Genomic DNA, 23,244 nt, shown 5'->3' with positions numbered 1-23,244 from the left:
CCCACCCCACCCTCAGACATTCCGGATCACCAAACCACACAGCCACTAATGTGCCTTTACTGTGCTCAGCATGGGTTGGCAAGTAGTTTAAAGTGTCTGATAAGGGACTGTGGCCCCTCATGAGAGATTCCACAATTTGGGAGTAAAAACATTTCCCTCTGCACTCCATTCATAAACAGCTTCCTGTGGTGCTATTGGGAAGGGCCATTGTTCGACTAGCTACCTCTGCTCCTGACATGAGCCTGCCAGAAACTTCATTAAAAGTGCACTCACCCATGACCGGGGTGGGGGCTATTCTCCATGGCTGGAACAGCAAAATATCACAGTGAATGGTTATGGATTCTGATTATGTTATAGTTTACACCTAGTGTAATAATTTTTTTAAAAAAAAATTTATTTATGTACAATGGCTCCTTTACTTTTTCCCCCATGACTGACAGCTGGAAATGTGTCCTTCAGCATGTCATCAACACCTGAAAGCAGATTTTTGCTGATTAGAAGGAGGAGATAGAGAATGCGGGAGTATATGTTCACAAAGATAATGAATGCCTCTGGGACAGCTGACACAGAGCTGAGAGCATGGAGGATTTCACTGTCCAAGAAGTTAGACATGGAAAGCAGGAAAGCTTCCAATGAGCAAGAGTGTGTGGCACAGTATGAGGTGCTTCGGATTATGAGGGACCAAGCAGACATGTTGAGGCATCTGGCTGAACTGCAGGAACAGAAGGAGAGTAGAGTCCCTTTGCAGAACCTGGTGGACAGCTAGCCAGCATTGTCTGGTGCAGAATCACCCTTCCCCAAGTATTCCCTGAGGCATGGGCAAAAAGTCCATTATCCCTTTCACTTAACTCAGGGAAAGGTACAAGGAAAAGAAGGTGCCCATTCACAGACCTTTGATGGTCTGTTACACAAATGAAAATGTTTCTCCTGTTCCAACTTTACAACCTCTTTTTTCCCCAAGGTTACCTTCTTTCTGTTCTCTCTCTTTACTTTGTTTGTTAAATAAAGTAAATGGATTCAAGAAATAAATGTTTTTTTATTGAGTAGAAGCAGTGGGTTTGGGCAGGGGGTTGGCTTTACAGGGACAGTGATACAAGCCAGGTCAAGGTTTGGAAAAGTACAATGCAGACAAGCAGCTCACATTACTGTGACTCATTATTGAAACGGCTTTTCAAAGCCTTGCGGATATGCAGCACTCCTTGCTGTGCTCTTCTTATCGCCCATGTGTCTGGCTGCTCAAAAATGGCTGCCATGCAATCTGGCTCAACTGCCTACCCCCACGGAAAATTTCCCTCCCCTTTTTCCCCACAGATATTATGGAACACACAGCAGGCAGCTATAGCCATGAGGATGTTCTCTTCATTAAGGTCATCCTTGTTAGTAAACTTCTCCAGTGCCTTTTGAAATGACCAAAGGCACATTCAATCACCATTCTGCACTTGCTAAGTCTATAGTTGAACCATTCCTTACTGCTGTCCAGATCGCTGGTGTATGGCTTCATAAGCCATGGGAGCAAGGGGAAGACTGGGTCCCCCAGGATAACTATCAGCATCTCCACGTCATCGATGTTCATTTTGTGGCCTGGAAAGAAAGTCCCAGATTGCAGCTTTTTGAACAGACGCAAGTTCCTAAAGATGTGCACATCATGACCCTTTCCCAACCATCCTACACTGATGTCGGTGGAATGCTCCCTGTGATCCACCAGCGCTTGCAACACCATTGAAAAGTATCTCTTTCAGTTTATGTACTCTTTGGCAAGGTGGTCTGGTGCCAAGATGGGGATATGCATGCCATCTATCGCCCCACCGCAGTTAGGAAACCCCATCACAGCAAAACTATCCATTATGTCCTGCACATTTCGAGACTCACTACCTTTCGTAGCAGAAGTTGATTAATGGCCCTGCACACTTGGGGCACAGCAGCTCCCACAGTTGATTTACTGACTCCAAATTGATTCTCCACTGATCGGTAACTGTCTGGCATTGCAAGCTTCCAAATAGCGATTGCCACTTGCTTCTCCACTGTCAGAGCAGCTCTCATTTTTGTGTTGGTGAACTGCAAGGCAGGGAAAGCTCTGTACAAAGTTCCTGGAAGGTGGCCTTCCACATTCAAAAGTTCTGCACCCACTGCTCGCCATCCCATTCCTGCAAAATGATGCGGTCCCATCAGTCAGTGCTTGTTTCACAGGACCAGAAATGGCACTCAGAGTGCAGCTGCTCTGTCACTGCCAGCAGCAACTGTGAATTGTTTTTTTCAATGGCTTGCAGCAGGGCTGCTTGCAGGCCATTACTATGTTCTGTGAGGTGGACCCTACTTCGGCCCTGGAAATACTGCAGGAGAAGGCACGAGGTGTTTGAGATGCTCAACAAGTGTGCACAACTGAGCAGGCTCCATGCTTCTGGGGTTATGGCATACATGCGACAGTTTTAAGGCACAAAAAATGCTGGGTTGTTTTCTGTTGAGCACAGTGCATCATGGGATTCCGACGCAATGTTCCCATTCTTCCCTGCGACAGTGTTTTGGTCCCATAAGGCATTGCACAAACTTCCCAAAACACACTGCAACAAATTGCACTTTGGAATAGCTACCCACGATGCACTGCTTTGTGCATCAATGCAGGCACTGATAGTGAGGATGCACTCCATCAAGACAATGAGCATGGTGTGGCCATGCACAATTGACTTAATTAATTCAGAGGCTCATGGTTGAATTAGATAAAGTTGACTTAATGTGTTGACAATGCCTGAGGTTTGCTGTAAATAACACAATCAGGAGACAGCCTGTGAGATGTATTAACATTAACTGCTGAAGTTTAAGCATGGTATGCAGAAGCAGACTTGTCCGAGTCTCCTGGGTGCTCTATGTGTAATTGAAAATTTACTCCTCTAAGTACAGATAGTTAGGGACATTTGGAAACTTGTAACTACTTCCAAATATAGAAACATAACAGTTCCAGCAACAGAACATAACTGTGGCCAGTGTCATCCTGTTTCCAACAGTGCTACCATCACTCAGCAGCATCCCTGCTCACTGCCCTTTGGGTACACATGGCACTGCTGCAAGTGATATCCAACATTCCCATTCATTGCTCCACAAAACATACAATACCAACACAGGCATAATAACCAGAAAATCACCAGTTCAGTTCCCACCCACTTTTTGCAACCTACAGGGATGGTTTTGTCTTCCTCACTTTACTTCATCCATATATACCACATACAGCACGTATGCCTCCTCCCTTCATGGTCACATAAAATCATGCAAACTTAATGATGACCACAGACAACTACTGAAAAAAAAAATGAACAACACACACCATACTTCCTTATTACACTACCCAAATAGCACTACTACATACTACAGACAAAAAGTCCCCAAACTGTAAACTTCTAGTCACTACAAACTGTTTCCACTTAAAACAATTCCTTCTATTCAATACAGCTCTTAAACAACTTAAAATCTGCACTGCACATTCCAACCACCCATTTTAAGGCTATAACTGTTTATTATCTGAGCAATCAGAAAACATCAGGTTGCATGTTTTCCATGAAGGGAGACTGGCATGTGTTTTGTGAGTAGATGTGGGCAATGAAGTGTGATAAAGATGAAATCACGGTTGTAAATTGTAATGGGTAGGTGAAGACTTAGTTTCCAGGCTTTTTTAGTGGTTGCGTTGGTGGTGTATGTGTTTGAGTAACCTTAAATAATCTTTAATGAAGTTTTACAGAAGTTGTTTTGTTTTCCTTATGAAATTTTCTGATAGAGGAGGAAGAGGAGGAGGAGGAGGAGGAGGAATGTTCTTAAGCAGCATTTCAGAAAACGACAAGAATAGAATAATTCAAACAACTGCAGGTCATTCTGAGCAAAATAGTATTTTTACTGACCACAGTAAACTCAGCTAACTCATTTGCCTAATAGTGACACTGATAATGGCTCAGTGAAGAAAGAAAGTAAGAGCAACTCATCTTCTTTTGACAAAGGAGGATTGATGCCAGTCAGCAGCTATCTCTTCATGGACCTTGGCTCATTTTGCCCCTACTTCCAAAAAACAAAACAAAAAAACAGCACACACACACACAAAAAACTGATTGCTGCTGGCTGGCTAGATAGTAGAAAGAGAAATCAAACACCTGTATGTCATTTGGACACAGCAGTACATGTACCACCATTGATCCAACAACCACATGCCTGTGTCTTTTACCAAGAAATCCTCAGTGAAGAAAAACTCCAGATCATAAATAGGAGATTTTCAAAGGCACAAAGACCAGGTAGGAAGTCAACTGCCATTGATCTTTGTGCTTTTGAAAATCTCCCCCTCTAGAAACACATTTTTCCTCCATTCTCCCTTCTTTCATATCCTGTTCTTTAAAGTGACTGGTTGCTTATTATGTTGATGCTGAAGCTGATGAGACATTAATTAATACAAATGGCTGAACATTTTCTACTGAAAGTGTATTTTGATGAAATATTGGGTTTTCAGCTAAATAACATTTTCCATAAATAGTATCTGCTTTTGCATAGAAAATTTTCATTTTTGGATAAAAACAAACTGTCAAGACCACATATTTTGATACTGAAATGTTGCTGCAGTGCCTTATGAGAGTCATAGTTTACATACCTTATGCTTCCATTTCTCCTACATGGACCAAGTTCCCAGCTGGACTTCATCTCCCATGATGCATTGTGGCCATATAACTGTCACTTTCTCTTGCCAAGCAGGAAGATCATCATGCACCATCATGCATGGAAGATGTAATCCAACCAGGGAGCCTTGCCCATATGGGAGAATGGGAGCATGAGGTACCTAAACTATTGTTTCCTGAGGCAGCATTTTAGGATTGAAACATTTGGTTTTAAATATTTCAGCTTTTAGTCAAAAATGGGTTTCCAATTTTGGCCAAAACCTCAACATTTTCTTCAACAGGAAAAAAAAGTATTTTCCAAACAGCTGTAAAAGCAGACAAATCTGAAATAGAACTCTTTTGATTAATACCACCAATCCAGGTTCTCTGAAGGCATTTGGAGTCACTCAAGGCCCAGTTCTGGATTTGAGTTGTGCGATTTGGAAAGCCTTCTATTGACTTCAGTGGACTTTGTGAAAGCAGAGGAAAAATGATATAATACATTTCAGCTGTGTACTATCATGGTATGGATGCCAGTATTAAACAAAGATTTGTTAGTACAAAGGTGAAGCTTTACACAGTTTCAGTCATTAGAAGTAATGGCTATGAGGGCAGAATTGGGCCCCTCGGAGTGTAAGCATAAAAAACAGATTGGCACGTGTGTATCCTGTATCAGCTGAAAACGCTGATCCGATTAAAAAGTATTCTAAATGTGACCAATCATGTAACATTTTGAGAATTCCAATCTCATTTGCTTTGTTCTGGTGTGAGCTAAGTTGAGTGAGAAAAGAAGCATCCTCATTTGAGAGTTTTTTCTCTAGGATGGTACTCCAGCCAAAGCTAAGTGTTGCAAAGCTGTAATTTTTTGATATTTCACATGTTGAAAAGTCAGGTACTCCATTGCTTATAAAAACACTCTAAAAACATCTAACACAGCAAGTAATGTGTAAGTGAGTATTCTAACAAACCCACACATTTACAATCCCAAATGCTATGGAGCTATCAACCCTGCCACTACTTTGTCAGTGATGCCAGCTTTGACTACCCATTTGTCAAATTTTCTAAAAGCACATCTGTGCTTCCTGCCATGCTTCTCTCATGCATGAGAGAAGCTCTCTGTAAAAGCCTTCAGAACCACTATATTAACCACTTTCAAGTCTCTTCTTAAACTCACTTATGCCATGATGCCTTCAAAACAACTAATGATATTTAAGAAGCTGGTGTCCTGTAGGCTTATTACACTAATCAGAATCATCTCACTGTTACCTGCTCTCCATCTGTCCACTTGCCATCTGTTTGTTGAATCCACCTGTTGTCTCTTGTCTTATATTTAGGTTATAAGCTCTTTGGAGTGGCAAGCATCTTTTCTGTGGAAGTACCTATTTGTATAAATTCCCTTAGCAAACAGTTAACTCCTGACTCCAATATTAACAGCCAATAGCAGTGTCTTCCTCCTAGCTCCATTCCAATCATTAGCATAATGAGTCACTTAGGCTCACTACCCTTGCTTTGCCAGCTGAGGTTTTTTGGTGGTGGCTTTTTTTTTTTTTTTTGTCTTGGTAAGTGCCTGCAATCGTGATACTACAACAAGAGACCTCATACTGCCTTCACACTAATAGTCATTAGCATGTGTGAATCATTATACTGACAGCATTCAGTAAACAAACATTACTAATATTAACATTCTGTGCTAGTTTCACAGTGGTTGGCCTGCATGGCCTCATTCTCTGAATATACACACATGCTCCCACCAGGGTATCCCAGCACTAATGCTGATAACAGTGAAGTCCTGCCTCTCCATGTTAGTACTAGTGCTGATATTACATTGGAAGATGCCTACATCTGAGAACATGCAAAGCACCACTCTCTGCACACACACACAGTATTCCATGATAGCAGAAGGTGCTGCCTTTACTGTGCTTGTAGATTCAGCCTTTTAACCTCCCTGTTAAAAAGTGTCTCTGTGGTCCCATCCTACATGGGTTGGGCCCCCCTGCAACAATAACTTCATAGACTCATAACTTTCAGGTCAGAAGGGACCATCATAATCATCTCGTTTGCCTGCCTGCACATTGCAGACCACAGAACCTCACCCACCCATTACTGCAATAGACCCCTCACCTCTGCCTGAGGTGCTGAAGTCCTCAAATCATGATTTAAAAAGACTTCAAGTTGCAGCGAATCCACCATTTACACTAGTTTAAACTTGCAAGTGACCAGTCCCCCACACTGCAGATGAAAAAGAACCTCCCCCCACCCCGGCACCAGGGTTTTTGTGTCACATTGCTGCTTAACTTAAATGACTCCTCTCCCTCCCTGGTATTTATCCCTCTGATGTATTTTCAAAAGAGCAATCCCCTCAGCCTTCTTTTGGTTAGGCTAAACAAGTCAAGCTCTTTGAGTCTCGTCTTATAATGTAGGTTTTCCATTCCACAGATCATCTTAGTAGCCCTTTACTGCACCTCTTCCAGTTTGAATTCATATTTCTTACACATGGGAGCCCTGAACCCCACACACTATTCTTACCAGTGCCTTGTATAATGGTAGTAACACTTTCCTGTCTCTATAGGAAATATCTCGCCTGATGCATCCTAGGACTGCATTAGCCTTTTTCACAGCAGCACCACATTGGCAGCTCATAGTCATCCTATGATCATCCAGTATACCCAGGTCTTCCCCTCCTCCTGTCACTTCCAACTGATACATTCCCAGTTTATAGAAAGAAATTCTTGTTATTAGTCCCTAAATGCATGACCTTGCACTTTGCACTATTAAATTTCTATTACACCGGTTTACAAGATCATCGAGATCTTCTTGTATGATATTCTAATCCTTCTCTATATTGGCAATACCTCCCAACTTTCTGTCATCCACAATTTTTATTAGCACCCTCCCACTTTTTGTGCCAAGGTCATTAATAAAAATGTTAAATAAAATTAGTTCCTCAGAGATAGGTTTTGGAACCACATTGGTAACCTCCCTCCAACCTGACAGTTAACCTGTCAGTATTATCCACTGTAGTCTCCCCTTTAACCAGTTCGTTATCCATCTTTCAATTCTCTTATTAATCCCCATCTTCTCCAATTTAATGGATAGAATTCCAAATGGGAAATTACCAGATGCCTCACTGAAATCCAGGTAGATTAGATCTACTGCATTTTCTTTGTCTAAAAAATCAGTTATCTTCTCAAAGAAGGAGATCAGGTTGGTCTGGCATGATCTGCCTTTTGTAAAACCATGTTGTATTTTATCCCAATTACTGTTCACCTCTGTATCTTCAACTACTTTCTTTTTCAAAATTTGTCCAAAATCTTGAATACAACTGAGGTCAAACTAACACACCTGTCATTTCCCAGATCACTTCCCCCCTCCCCCATCTTAAAAATATGAATTATATTAGCAATTCTCCAGGCATGGTGTATGATCTCTGAGTTTACAGCTTCATTAAAAATCCTTGCTATTGGGCTTGCAATTTTGTGTACAAATTCATTTAAGAATCTTGGATGGAGATTATCTGGGGCCCCCCGATTTAGTCCCATTAAATTGTTTGGAGTCTGATTTCCACCCCAGATGTGGTAATTTCTACCTCCATATCCTTGTTATCATTAGCCACTGTGCTACTATCCCTAAGCTCTTCATTAGCTTTATTAAAAACTGAGGCAAAGTGTTTAGGTGTTGGGCCATACCTATATTTAGGGACTAACAACAAGAACTATTGTTTAAGCTGGGGAAGCATCAGTTGGAAGTAACAGAGGAGGAGAAGGACCTCGGAGTATTGGTTGATCACAGGATGACTATGAGCTGCCAATGTGATATGGCTGTGAAAAAAGCTAATGCAGTCTTGGGATGCATCAGGCGAGGTATTTCCAGTAGAGATAAGGAGGTATTAGTACAATTATACAAGGCACTGGTGAGACCTCATCTGGAATACTGTATGCAGTTCCGGTCTCCCATGTTTAAGAAGGATAAATTCAAACTGCAACAGGTTCAGAGAAGGGCTACTAGGATGATCTGAGGAATGGAAAACCTGTCATATGAAAGGAGACTCAAAGAGCTTGGCTTGTTTAGCCTAACTGGAAGAAGGCTGGGAGGAGATATGATTGCTCTCTATACATATATCAGAGGAATAAATACCAGGAAGGGAGAGGAATTATTTAAATTCAGTACCAGTGTGGACACAAGAACAAATGGATATAAACTGGCTATCAGGAACTTTAGACTTGAAATTAGATGAAGGTTTCTAACCATTAGAGGAGTGAAGTTCTGGAACAGCCTTCCAAGGGGAGTAATGGGGGCAAAAGACATATCTGTCTTCAAGACTAAGCTTGATAAGTTTATGGAGGGGATGGTATAATCAGATAGCCTAATTTTGGCAATTAATTCGTCTTTGACTACTAGCTTGTGATGAGATGTTAGATGGGGTGAGATCTGAGTTACTACAGAGAATTCTTTCCTGGGTGTCTAGCTGGTGAGTCTTGCCCACATGCTCAGGGTTTAGCTGATCACCATATATGGGGTCAGGAAGGAATTTTCCTCCAGGGCAGATTGGCAGAAGCCCTGGGGGATTTTCACCTTCCTCTGCAGTGTGGGGCACAGGTCACTTGCTGGAAGATTCTCTGCACCTTGAAGTCTTTAAACCATGATTTGAATACTTCAGTGGCTCAGACACGGATTTGATACAGGAGTGGGTGGGTGAGATTCTGTGGCCTGCATTGTGCAGAAGATCAGACTAGATGATCATAATGGTCCATCTTGACCTTAAAGTCTATGAGACTCTATGGGATTATCTTTTATCTCCACCCCATCCTCAGTGCTTAGCAGTCCCACTTCTTCTTTCTTTGTTTCTTTCTTACTTATATGGCTAAAAATCTTTTCCTCTTAGTTTTAATTCCCTTTGCAAGGTCCAACTCTGCTTGGCTTTTGGTAGTTCTCACTTTATCCCTACACTTTCTGACCCACACAGGGTTAGCCAGGTCCAGGCCCCAGCCCCTTTGTCCTTGTAATGAGCCCCATCCTTGCAGGTCTGTTTACTTTGTAACAGGTGGGGAAAAGCAAAAATGCAAACAGAGATCAAGCTGTTCCTGTGGTCAACAAAAAGGTCAGTAGCTCTGGGAAGCAACTTTACTGGAGTCCTTAACACCCAGGTAATCACCCCAGTCTCTCCCTATTGGGCTTGGTCCTGGGATTCATTGGACTCCTCTGAGTTTTTTAGGGGAGTCTCTCTGGCATGGAGGTTCCTCCTCTGGCTGGTGAAAGAATCACTCCTTTCTCAGGGTTTCCCCCTTGCTGACTACAGCTTCCTCCTTACCATGCATGATTGGCAGGGCCAGAGAGGTGGGGCTATCTTAGCACACAGAGCATCCCTAGCCCCTACTCCTCGGTGCAGGGTTTCATACACCCCTTTCCAACCCCCAACTTACATGCTTTCTCAGACACACATGTGCACAGCATTGGGACTTTCTTGACTACTAATATTATTTCCTGGTCAGTTATAGAATTTGTTTGGAAAGAGAATCCTTCTAGCAGCTGATTTTCTTTTTTTGGGGGGTGGGGAGAGGGGGAGCAGGATTCCATCATTTTTCCTTCCATTTTTATTTCTTTGTATTCTTGTTTAACATTGGCTGTAGGACTTTTTTTTGCACTTAAACAAAGCCACTTCACACATCAGCAGTAATTGTCTGAAATGTCACCCAATGCCATGTCAATCTTAGCTTGATCATAACCCATCGCCATTTCTGCCTTTATTAGAATCTCTTCTATTTGCACTCTTCCTTTCACTTGTGGCTCTTTTGCTTATAAGAGGTTCTGTTCTCTAGCCCCCTAGCCCTCTCGGCTCAGTTCAGACAATATTGTCAAACCTGCAGTTGCAAGGGGCCGCACCACACCAGGGCTATTGTGATATTTATTGCTTATGCTCCAATACCACATGTTCTGAGCTGTGTGGTGGTAATATTTTGGGCCCTCCTGGATAATTAGCGTGTCTCTCCCTTTGTCACACCTCTATCTGGAGTATAATGCACTGTCACCCTCCTCATGATTACGAGGAAAAATTTAATAAGTGATTGTCCCAAGCCCACGGACACACACACCAGTTATGGCGGCATTATCCATTCTACTGCTCTTTGCCCCTCCCATGCCCTTAGCTGCCAGCTAGAATGGAAAAGGAATGTGGGGAAGTTGGAAGAGGATGCTAAATCTCACTCTCTACAGCCCAAGAACTCTATTGAAATGACTTTGCAGAAAGCCCAGATTTGCTTGAACTTTCACTTTCTTTTTATGACTCCCCATGGCATATCAGACACTCTATACTACCCCTGACTGTGTTTACCACCACCTCTTGTTCAGACATCACTTAGCCTGAGGCCTGCTAAATCTGACTAGTCTATTGAGAAGTGCTGTCACTCACACACTATTCCACTAATTGTAAGCATTACAAGTCACAGCCTTAATGAAGACATTTCTTTTTATGAGTCCTTAAGTAATTTTCAAGCATGTTTCATCCAGACTGCTGCCCTGTACTCAGTAGCTGTTATCTAGACAGCACCATAGAAATGCAGGGCCCCTTACAGACAAGTATTAAGAAAGGTCCCTGCCTCAAGGATCTAATTCAGATACAACATGCAAAAGGGATGACAATGAACAGAGCTATGAGATATTGTATCTCATGTCTCCCCAATAATGTTATATATAAAAATTGTTACCATAAAGGTTGTGAGGGTCTTTTTGTTGTTGTTGTTCTGGTTTGTTTTAATAAGTGAGATACCTAGGTCAAGATTCGAAAATGGAGGCAAAAGAAGGGAGTTGAGAGGAAAAAGGAAAATGAGGCTATATGGCATATAAAATCTGAATGGGTTTTCTAGCCAAAGAGGACTGTTTGAGGAAAAAGAATGGGATTGCTGATTGGAGAAGGAGACCAGGGGACTGTTAAGGGGTATTGAGTTATCAGAGCAAAGATAACAAGCATAGTTGTGTAGAACCTTCAAGACAAGGATGCAAAAGTTTAGAGCCAGTGCAGACATTCAAGTAGGCGGATGGAAGAGGTGAAACTGCTAAGTGAGATGACTTTATCTGCAGCATTTTGAATAGACTGGAGGGAGAGATGTGGGGTGAAATCTTGACCCCACTGAAATCAATGTCGAGATTCCCATTTACTTCAGTAGGACAGGATTTCATCAGTGGATCAGAGAGGCCAGAGAAGGGGAGGTTGAAAAAGTTTAAACAACACAAGGCATGTGCCAGGGTTTTATGGTAGGATTGGGCTAGAGAAATTAGCACTACTAGAGAATTCTCTTTAGGAGTTACAGACGGAGATTATGAGTGATGCGAATGATTGAGCTGGTAGCTATAAAACTCCTTGAGATTATTTTCTCTAGTTTTAAAATAGAATTTTTGCATAGAACAGTTGAGTCCCATCACCATAGTCTTACTTAAATCTGGACACTTGTGTTACTTCACAGAAATAGGGATTACGCTCCATGAAATTTACTACAAAATCTACAGACTAGACTAATGGCTTTATAACAAAGCTACCTTAAGGAAAAATAAATGATACACTTTACCGGTCATTTAATTTGTCCAGAAGTGGAGTATGTAAGAAATTTTAACTCAGCTTCATCAATTGGAAATTGATTTCTATATGCTAGATAATGCTGTTTCAGTACAAAGATAATACAGGATGGTACATGAATGTGATAATAAGCATGGGATTTTGTATAAAAGTATGGGTAAAAATGAGTCAGAAAAAATAATTGGTACAACTGATTGGAAATCAACATCTTCTGGAATAACTGCACACCTTTTAAATATTAATATAAATGCATCCATCCAAAATCCAGAATGATTAAAATGCATTCATTCAAATAAGCACAGAGATCCATGGTGAAATATAATTTCTGCTGTCAATCAATAATATTGCCTTCAAATGCTAATATTTAGTAGAAATAAAGGGAATTACAAAAGGAGAACACCACAAGGTCAGGAACAGTGACAAATTCTGGCATAGGAGCATTAATACTTTTTTGTTTTGTTTTGTTTTGGTGGCAACAGTGATAGTCGACTTCCACGGGTGAATACATTTCCCGCTCACTTTTAATCATGTCAGTGAGTGCTCAGCACTTTGGAAAAAAAACAAAAGCCATTTATTCAGGTTCCTAAAGTCCAAAAGTAACCTAATTAGAAGCCCAAAGTTTTGAAAACCTTGGTAACTAGATTTTCAAGTTAGAACATTTTGGAAGGGGAATGAGGCATACACAACTTGTCAGCAACTCTAATTATTACCCTGAGGCCCCCCTGACCGCCTAGATTTCCCTTTTAGGTTATGTTTTAGAAATAAAATTAAACTTAAAACTGAGCCATGGGATTGCAAGTTTGATGGCACAGGAGAGCACAATGTCCTTCTACAGATGGCAGTATCTCCAAATAGCAACTCAGAAGGCAAAGGTTGGAAAATGACCTGTTGCTCATTATGACCATTATGGTTAGTGTGTTTCATTATGATAGTAACTTTCAGAATAAGCACAATTCTAGAGCAGCTTACTGAATTCTACAAGCTGAGAAAATTTTGGAAATTCAATTTCTTTCTCCAAACACATTCCTATGGTGATGGGGAAATTTATGTACACTGAAAGAGCAATCAAAACAGTTGTAACTCCACTAGAAGACAAGTCTAGTTGAACTGCTTATATAAATGTTTTATTTAGAGTGTGTGTTAGCGATGAAAATAGCTTTCCTATTTTCATGAAACTTTTTTTTTTTTTGGATTACAACTAGGAAAGTTTACATGCATTGAAGTTCGATTCCACCTTGAAAGACAAATGGGTTATTATCTCATTCAAATGTACATACCGAGTCTCCTGATTGTCATTCTCTCCTGGGTATCGTTTTGGATCAATATGGATGCAGCACCAGCCAGAGTGGCTTTAGGTATAACAACTGTGCTGACCATGACAACACAAAGCTCAGGTTCGCGAGCATCACTTCCAAAGGTAGGCTAAAAACTACTTTGCTTGTACTATACCAGAATCATTGTGTTAGTACAAATGATGATTCTGTATGGCTGTCAGAGGCCTTCCAAAACCTTTACAACATGTGCTCTTCTTATTAACAGAGAAATTTGTTCATTAAGGATGAACAGAAGGGAGATAAACCACTTTGATCTAGGTTTTTTTTTAATTTTTCATTCAACAGAACACATTCTACTTCTTTACCAACTGATCTGTTGGGCCAAATTCTCAACTGGCTTAACTCCAGTGACTTAAATGGTACAGATTTTGAATCTTGAAGAAACTGTGTTCTTCACTGCTCCACTAGTGTTGCCCAGATTTTTATATGCTGGTCTGTGATGAGTTTGTCCCTTTCTCAATTGTGATACAAGCCAATGTATTTAGCAAATATTGAGAATATTGCAGCTTTACAGTCTGCCGTGAGTAGAAGGGCAGCATGTAGCTATACTCTCCCACCAAGAGACAAATCAAAAATTATGACTTACAGAGTAACAATCTCTTTCCAGCTCCCCACCCTGGTTCTGGGGGCACAACAAGTTATTTCTCTTTTAATTGAAGAGCTTACTATATGCATCTGGTCAGCTATTCTCATGGATCCAGGGCTCATTCTTAGAACACCCCTTCACCATCTTCTTACAGTGAGGAGTATTGGACAAGTATCACCTCCACAGCCACACTCGGATTGCCTGGCTGAGTAAGAGTGACAGTCTAGCCCAAAGTGTTTTACAAAGGTGTCTGTCAGCAGCATGGGTGAAATCCCCAGACAAATTTATGTTGTCCATTTTTAAATTGCCTAAGTGTCATTAAAAGTTTTCTTTTACAGGAAAGACTAATCACCCTGAACTCCCACAGAAATCAATGGGAATAATTTGATATGTTTGTTGTTACCCCTTTTGTTTTTGTATAAATATTTTCCTGGCTGTTGGAGCCAGACTTTTTGTCCTCTGATCAAAATAAATATGCCTTTGGTTGCAGAGAGAGCTTAGTATCCCACAGTGTAGGACCCTGCTGCATTAATTTTGATGGAATATATGAGCCCAAAGAGCCAAAAGTGTGACCATGACCCTATGCTGTCCAATACTGAACAGTTTTCACCAAAGGTTTGGGGTTTGATATAGAGACCTCAGCCAGTTAATTACCATGGCAAACACTAATAAAAGATTTAAAATATTTTTAATAAAGATAAAAAAGAAAGAAAAACAGCAAAAGCATTTAAAATGTAAACTATATAAGGAATACTTGTTCCGTTTCACTGTAGAAGATCTATAAACAGAAAATAAACCATGTCTGACAGTCTTTTAGACTGTTTTAAGCTCAAAAGCTTGTCTCTTTCATCAACAGAAATTCATCCAACAAAAGATATTATTTCACCTGCCTTGTCTCTCTTATCTCCTGGAACCAGCATGGTTACAACTAAACTGCAAATAGTCTTTTAGATGGTATTATAGGTGGTAATAACTGTTCGTTTTTTGGGGGGGAAGAAAAGTGGAGACGGGCAGGAGGAGTTGTTGTTAAAGTCCAATCCTATCTCCTAGAAGATACAAGATAAATACACAAGAGGGGAGAGAAAAAATGCACAGTAACGATAGAAAATGCAGCTTCTACCTTTGGTGTTGACTCACTCTTGCAACTTCTCCTTTGGAGAAACGCAGGCATGTCACACAATCTTATTAGCCACTCTGATACCTGGTGAACTTGTACCAGCATCAGGCTATTTGGGGCATTGCTTTTAACCATTTCTTTGGTCACGGGCTCAGAGCGGTGTTGCAAAATGTGCAGCCTCAGCAAGCTAAGCCAGACTCTTATTAAACAGATGGCAAAGGGACAATAGGAAAGACAAAAAAATAAGGTACGAAAGGAAAAGACACAGAAGTTTGGGGGAAGTATGACAAAGTTTCACATCCCAAATGGCGTTTGCCATCTCCACTAGCTCTGGCTAAATCCCAGTGTTATCTGGATCCATCTCATGCACCCAGTCTGGTTAGGATAGCTCTCAGGATCAAGACAGTGAAGGACCAATGCTGTTACAGAGAATCCCAGGGTTTCAGGAAATGGAGCGGGGTAGCAGCCATCATGGTGAAGCTCACTCCTTCCTATTCTTCCATCTTTCAGTCAGGTAGCATCCACCTTCAATTTCCCCCAAAAATCTTCTCTTAAGGATCCCAAAGGGAAATGATGGGTAGAATAGCCCACCCTCATTGTTTCATCTACCAGTAGGCCTAATTTCCCACACACCAATTTGGGTTTATTGGTTTCCAAACCCACTTTCTCTTGTTTACATGAACTTAACACTGTCTTTGGGTTATATTAGTAGATCTTTTTGTTTGGACTAGGTCAGTCTGTCTCCCTTTTGCACATTGCTCCATCTATATTTATTGTTGTGAGTTATTGTAACCCTTTATAAACTCTTACTTTCCCACAGTTATGCTCACAAATGGGGTACGCCTAGAGTTACCGCTTTTGACATGCAAAGAAACCGGCACCCACCTACCCCAAAAAGGGAAACCTGCCACAACCCCAACCCTCAATCACAAGGAAACTCCAAATCCCTGCCCCCAACACACATATAGATAAGATTGAGAACAGCATTTTTTTACTTAAACTTCAGAAATGGGAACACTGCAGCATTGTCAGCTGTACACAAACACTAGATATCACAGTCCATTGTGATAATGCAAATCTTTAGACCCATTTAAAAAAAGTCAGCAGATTAAATTAGTTTTCTGGCAAATCCATTAAAATAAACAAACCAGCTAAGCCAGTCAAATACCTGCCAGGTTGTAACCCTAGGTAGGCCAACTAGGCCCCAATTATTACAACAGCCCTATGATAACAGATACTTAAGAGGTAGAAAACTAAAAGATTCAACAACTGGGAAAACAACTACACTACATACACATGAAAAAAAGAGAACAAATTATTATATCTGAGAAAACTGCATACATTTAAAAATCAGATATTTGGGGTCTGCTTCTGGTTGGATTAAACATCAAACCCCTAACTGGCTTCAGTCAGAGCAGGAGCAGGCCCTGGATTAGAGCCAAATTGTGTCTGTGACTGTGCTCCACAGAACAGGAGTAGCACATGAGGGAACAGGACCAACGTGCACTTCCTCAGTGCTAGCAAGAGTTACTGCAGCTGAGGGGCTCTTTGAATGGACCCAAAGTCAGCAGAGTTCTGCTTTATTACAACCTCTTCTTTCTTCAACACAGCCCCTAAACTTCATTAGGTTTATTCTACTGGGGAGTTCCCCTATCCCAGAGAAGTTTCTTACTGGTCAGTTTTAGCTATATGTCACCCTTTTTGTGCTGTTTGAGCAGACGTCTGCAGAAAATGGACCATACTTTCTGCTTTTCCCTTTACATTATCAGGGTTTTGATTAAATGCAGTGTACAGCAGATCATGAAGAAATGTTCATGAAGTACTAATCATTTATGCAAAGGTTTGCTCATAAAGAGGCAAGAAATATATTTTCCCATGAAATTAAATTGTAGGGAATAAAGACTGAACCTTTTGTCCTCTGTTATATAAGCAGCTTTCATGCTAGTGCTTCCTTGGTAAAAATAGCGCGGCGGTCTGGGGACACTAATTTATTTCCCCCTGGTATTATGAGATACTGAAATTCACATCTGTGTTTCTAATATTTTCAGTCTCTTTCTCCATAGGTTTCATATGTCAAAGCTATCGACATTTGGATGGCGGTATGCCTGCTCTTTGTATTTTCTGCACTTCTGGAGTATGCAGCTGTAAATTTTGTGTCAAGACAGCATAAAGAGCTTCTTAGATTCCGCCGGAAGAGGAAGAAGAACAAGGTAAAAAAACAAACAAACTAGCAATACTCACATCTTTGAGAGAGACGGATTTGCGCTAAGAAATGGCTTTGGTTGGTAAGGATGGCACTGCTTAAAGTGGCTGTAGAAATAAAATGGTAACATAAGGTGAAATTCACCCTGGGCAGTGGGTCAGCACAAGGACCACATAAAAATTCTACTTAAATCCTCAAAAGGGGGATTAAGGAGGATTTAAATTGTGGATGAGTCATGTGCAGGCCCCACTGTCCAGGGATGAATTTTACCCTGTGAAAGCACTGTCAGAGTGCTCCACGATTGTGGATGTTGCTGGCACACACAATTGCATGGAAATTTATTAAATATAGCTTCTTAATTTGGCCCTAAGGACTTCTATTGAGCTCTAATAATGTATCTGATCTAAATGCAGTTTTTGATAAAAGTTCACTTTTTATGAATTGTTCTGCTGGTAGAAAGTACATTTTCTGTTAAACGCAGCTAAGTCTGTTTTTCTTTAAAATAGTACTTGAGTACCAGATTGTGCCACCTTTACTCCTGGGGAGGTCACATCCTTAGCTGGTATAAATTGTCATACAACTATCACTTAACTTCAACAGAGCTATGATCTGCTGAGGTTCTGTGCCCTCTGTTGAATCTATTGGGACTACTTGTGAAGTATGTTACTATTCCTCATAAGTAGGGTTGGTCCAAAGGTCAAATCCTGCAAGTCCTCTCTTAACAAAGAGTAAATGTTGAGCAACAGCTTCCAGAATTTGGGCCACAGTACTCAACTATGTGAGTTAGACTTCCACTACTCATTGCAGATTTTTTAATAGGGGGAAAATGGTGGAGACATTACTTTTCCCCCCAGCCTTTCATCAAAAACCTGATCCATCTTCTATTCAAGTCAGTAAGACTATTTCTTTGGCTTTTACACGAGTTGGATGAGGCCATTATGTAGAATATTGCTGTGTATCAGATTTCAAATTGTATTAAAGGAGAGCATGTCAATTAACTCAAAAGTCTTTCTATTCCTGGAGACCTGGGCTCAAATTATTATTTAGGTCACAAGCATAAAGTGATTTATCAGCTTATTCCCCTTATATTGCTAACATATTATAAATCTATTACACAATACAGCATGCCTGGAGATTCCTGTCTGCAAGAACTAGCCCTACAATGGTAAGGTCTGTAGGGAAGGATTGGTATTTACATAAAAAAAGCTTGCAATGGCTTGTTCCAAGCCCATGCCCTTTGTCCAGCGTTTTCAGAAATTCCACTCACATAAGGGCCAGTTCCTATATTTTATGTAACTATTTTCCAGGGGCAACTTTGCCCTGGTTCCATGGGTTCAACTGTATCTACAGCTATCATGAAACCAAAGGAGCCAAACCTGAGTGGTGCTGCAAACCATGCAGCAGGTCACACCACCACTCACTTAAATGTGGCCTGGTCAAACCCTCTGTCATGATGGAGGGGCAGCCAGGCCAAATACGAGTGTCTCTGCAACCCTGTGTGCCAGGTCACAATGCCTGGAGGGAGAACTGGCCCAGCCCTGCAGGAGGGGAGCCACCACTGTGGGGTTGGTGCAGGGTGGACCATGCTTATTCTCAAGTATCTCCCACCCCTCCCTCTGCACTAGGGCAGGATTCAGGTTGCAGGTGCCAGGGTGAAAAGTGCTGCTGTAGGTGGCTAATGCCCCCTTTGACTACAACTCAAATTCATGTCCAAGAAGATGCCTCCATAGAATCTGGTGGCTACTTCTGCCCAATACTAGGTTTGCGCCTGTGCCCACTGAGGCTCAGGCCCATCAAGGGCTTTCAGAATCTAGCTCTGACTGAACATGAGGAAGAAAGTGGGGTTGCGGGGAGTAGGGAGTATTGTATGTTGTGCTGACTAACAGAAAGTGCACTTCCCTCAGCCATAGAGGAGGAAAGGCATTTTTGTGGCAGGTTATTTTTGAAATAATGGCAGCTCTCTGAAAGCAGCTTCAAAGTTTGAAGTCTTAGCAGTGGGCCTGAGAGAGAGAGAACTGGGAAGAGTGCAGGTCAGGTAAAAATTAAGGCATCGTAGAGTATTAATAGTTATACTGCATGATCCATTATGTGATGATTTTTTGGTCCATTTCTCTTGCTTCTCTCAGGTAGAAGCTTTTGCAATATTGTATATGCAAAGTTTACTTTGAGTCTCAGGCATGCTAATTTCACTTGATTTCAAATAAAAACAATGAGGAGTCCTTGTGGCACCTTTGAGACTAACAAATTTGGACATAAGCTTTCATGGGCTAGAACCCATTTCAGCGGGGTTCAACAGATGCATGGAGTGAAAAAATACAGTCAGTAGAACATATATTTCAGCACATGAAAAGATAGTTGCCTCACCAAATGGGGGGTCAGTGCAAACAAGCCAATTCAATTAAGGTGGAAATGGCCTATTCTTAACAGTTGACAAGAAGGGGTGAATACCAAGGGAGGGAAAATTACTTGTGTAGTACTAACAGAGGCCAATGCAATCAAGGTGGCCTATTTCCAACAGTTGACAAGAAGGTGTGAGTATGAGCAGAGGGAAAATTAGATTTTGTAGTGACCCATCCGCTTCCAGTCTTTATTCAGGCCTAATTTGATGGTGTCCAGTTTGCAAATTAATTCCAGTTCTGCAGTTTCTCAGTGGAGCCTGTTTTTGAAGTTTTTTAGTTGAAGATTTGCCACTTTTAAGTCTGTTATTGAGTGTCCAGGGAGATTGAAGTGTTCTGCTGATTTTTGAATGTTATGATTCCTGATGTCTGATTTGTGTCCATTTATTCTTTTGTGTAGAGACTGTCTGGTTTGGCCAATGTACATGGCAGAGGGGCATTGCTGGCACATGATGGCATCTCAGATTGGTAGATGAACAAGCCCCTGATGGTGTGGCTGATGTGGTTAGGTTCTGCGATGGTGTCCCTTGAATAGATAGGTGGATAGAGTTGGCAATGGGATTAGTTGCAGGAATTGGTTCCTGGGCTACTGTTTTTGTTGTGTGGTGTGTAGTTGCTGGTGAGTATTTGCTTCAGGTTGGGGGGCTATCTGTAAGCAAGGGCTGGCCTCACTCTCACAGACCTTGGGAGACAGACCAGTCCTCACTTACAGACTGCCCCCCACCCTGAAGCAAATACTCACCAGCATCTACACACTACACAACAAAAACTGATACAGACTAGCATGGCTACTACTCTGAAACCTGATTTCAAATAGTTTCTTTTCACCACACAATCAAAGTCAGAGTGAAAAACAGATTGAGTATTCTAAGCACAAGGGCATAGGCTGGTAGAGTAATATATTTCCTTCCTCCTCTAGAATCAAAATAACTTCATTTACATCTCCCATTTTTTAAGACTTCAGTTTCCCCCAATACAGCTCTTTAGCAGTTAATCCAATTCAAAGGCCTCGGGGATGGACTCACAAGGTGCTGAACATTCTTGCCTGATCCAGACGACCACTTAAACATGTGCTAAACTTAAAGTACAAGCATAGTCTCATTGATATCTGTGCTTTGGTGGATCAGGCCAGAATATTCAGTGCCTTACTGGTACAAGCCCTTGAAACTCCAACACCTCCGGGGCCTGGTTCCGATTTCACACTGCTCCTACCCCAGTCTACCTCCTTGAAATTACTTCTGCTACACACTGGTATCAGTGAGCTCAAATTGGACTCCAAGGCTGCAATATTGGACCACATTCCAGAAGATACTGACTTAAATGTCAGTTTTGCCTGAGTAAGAGTTGTGTGCGCATATACCAAGGCAGTACGGGGCAAAGTGTGTAGTGACAACAATATGAACAAACATTTAAGATTTTAAAATATGTAGCATTGAATGAGACAAACCTATTGCAGCAATTTACATAAAGTGACAATATTCACTTTAATTGCATTCATACGTAGAGCAATTACAGAGAAAAATCAATGCCACAGTAAAAAATTCAAGTATTTTGTCATTTTAATTTTTTTTATTTCTTTAAAATATTCCTACATTTTATTCATTAATTTCTATAGCTACCCTATGCCTGGATTTCCTTGTTCTATGAATTGAACTGAAAAGTGCTAATGATAGTATTTCATACATACTTTAATTGTTACACTTTAAAAGGTGAATGATTGAAAAAAGCAAAATTACCATTTTTGCTAAATATTAATCTGATAGCTCTAGTTTTTTTTTTGGGGGGGGGGTTAAGAATAACTTGCAGTGTGCATTTTCTCCTTTTGTTATGTTTTTGGGTTTACATTTTTGCCTTTTAAAGAATGTTTTTCATTTCAGTGTGTTAAAAAACAAAAAACACAAACACACTACTTATCCCCTCTGCTTACTGCATTTTGCATCCTCAGAATTTGTTTGCGTCTTTTCTATTGAAGTCAATTTTTTCTATATGGAAAGGCAGACAGCTCTATTGCAATTGACATTTATGCTTTTTGTGGCTCGTGAGCAGAGGATGCTATTGGCTAATGCTGATATCCACCTCCAGGAAAGTGGATTCCAAAGCCACCTCTGGATTTAATTCTGGCTTGCAGGTCTGGAGACAACTCTGCCAGTATCCCTTTTCTTACAGCCTTATTTAACACTTTCTTATTGGGCAACTATAAAAAGGACTGGATCCATTTACTCAAAGGACATTGCTCCTTGAGAAAACATTTGATAGATCACTCACACTGCTAACAAAAATAATTGAAGTTTTCTGGATTAAAACAGAGTTAAACAGTCTTTCGAACAAACATGATTGTTTCAGTACATTTTCTAAATATAGTATTTAGTAAATTAGTAAATTAACAAATACACTTTAACACTATGTTATGCTGTCACTTTCCCACTCAGCTACTGTAGTCAGTGGATTATAAAGTTTAGTGTACATTTTGACTCATTTGGCAAAGGTTAACAATCACGGATTCCCAGGGATTAAATTTTATTTGACTTCATTCTTTAACATGCATCATATAAAGAAAATAACTTTCAGTGACCTTTATTTAACCAGGAAATCAACAGGAGATTGAAGAGAAATTAAATACCAGAATAGGTGTTCAAACAACCAGATTTTAAATCCCCTCTTATGATTTAGAGCTGCCATTCTGTTCCCTATTATACCTAGGAAGATTATTGAAGCAGGGAGTTTAGGGATGAAAAAGCCTTTTAGACAATTCTATTCACCTACAATCTTGGGAAACTGACAGGTTTACAGGGATGGAACTTTACCAGTTCCATAGGGTACAGAATCCCCTCCTAACAAAATGACTTTCCATTTGTGGAATCAGTGTTGTCTAGCCTCTGCTTGGGTTTTTCTGTGCAGGCAAAGCATGTGGCCCAAAGCTTTGGCTGTTTTAATTTTTAATACTGCAAATCTATAATTTACTCTGAACTGTCTGCAACATTTTTCAAGATGAAACAATTTTCACATCTAGATTTTGGCAAAACACAGAATCTAGACATTGTGATTCATACTGTGGTAGTTAGAACTGGTTGAAAATTCAAAATTCATTTTTAATTAAAAAAATTGACTATTTTCACAAAAATATTTACCATTTATCATCAACTAGCTCTAGTGATAGCTCCCAGTCATGACTAGCCCCCTTGTGCTAGATGCATGGAAACATATGAAAATGAAGTCCTTTCTTTGAAGGTCTTACAGTCTAATTTGAGACGAATTGAAACAAGTGAGTTTGACAAACAAAAGGAGGAAGGAGGTAGGGAGACAATTGTAATGGAGATAGTGATTATAGTGGTGTGATCTTAACTTTGGTTCCAAATTATTTAAAGAGGATTTTGTTTTTGAAGACTCAATCCAACTCTCATGGGAAAGTACAGAAAAAG

General features: G+C 40.7%; 1 protein-coding gene across 2 annotated transcripts in view; it reads left to right on the top strand.

Moving 5' to 3' along the window:
* GLRA3 (glycine receptor alpha 3) overlaps positions 1–23,244 on the top strand; it is a 155,460-nt gene that overhangs the window by 120,670 nt on the left and 11,546 nt on the right. The window contains exons 7-9 of one of the 2 annotated variants that reach the window (XM_050945354.1): positions 13,392–13,606; positions 17,290–17,436; positions 19,556–19,575. In XM_050945354.1, the coding sequence (XP_050801311.1) occupies positions 13,392–13,606; positions 17,290–17,436; positions 19,556–19,575 (382 nt within the window). The remainder of the gene's footprint in view (positions 1–13,391; positions 13,607–17,289; positions 17,437–19,555; positions 19,576–23,244) is intronic. The other variant, XM_050945353.1, reaches the window with a different exon arrangement.

This window comes from Gopherus flavomarginatus, chromosome 3, assembly GCF_025201925.1.
Source record: "Gopherus flavomarginatus isolate rGopFla2 chromosome 3, rGopFla2.mat.asm, whole genome shotgun sequence".
NCBI lineage: Eukaryota > Metazoa > Chordata > Testudines > Testudinidae > Gopherus > Gopherus flavomarginatus.
This window is presented reverse-complemented; position numbering and strand designations above follow the sequence as displayed.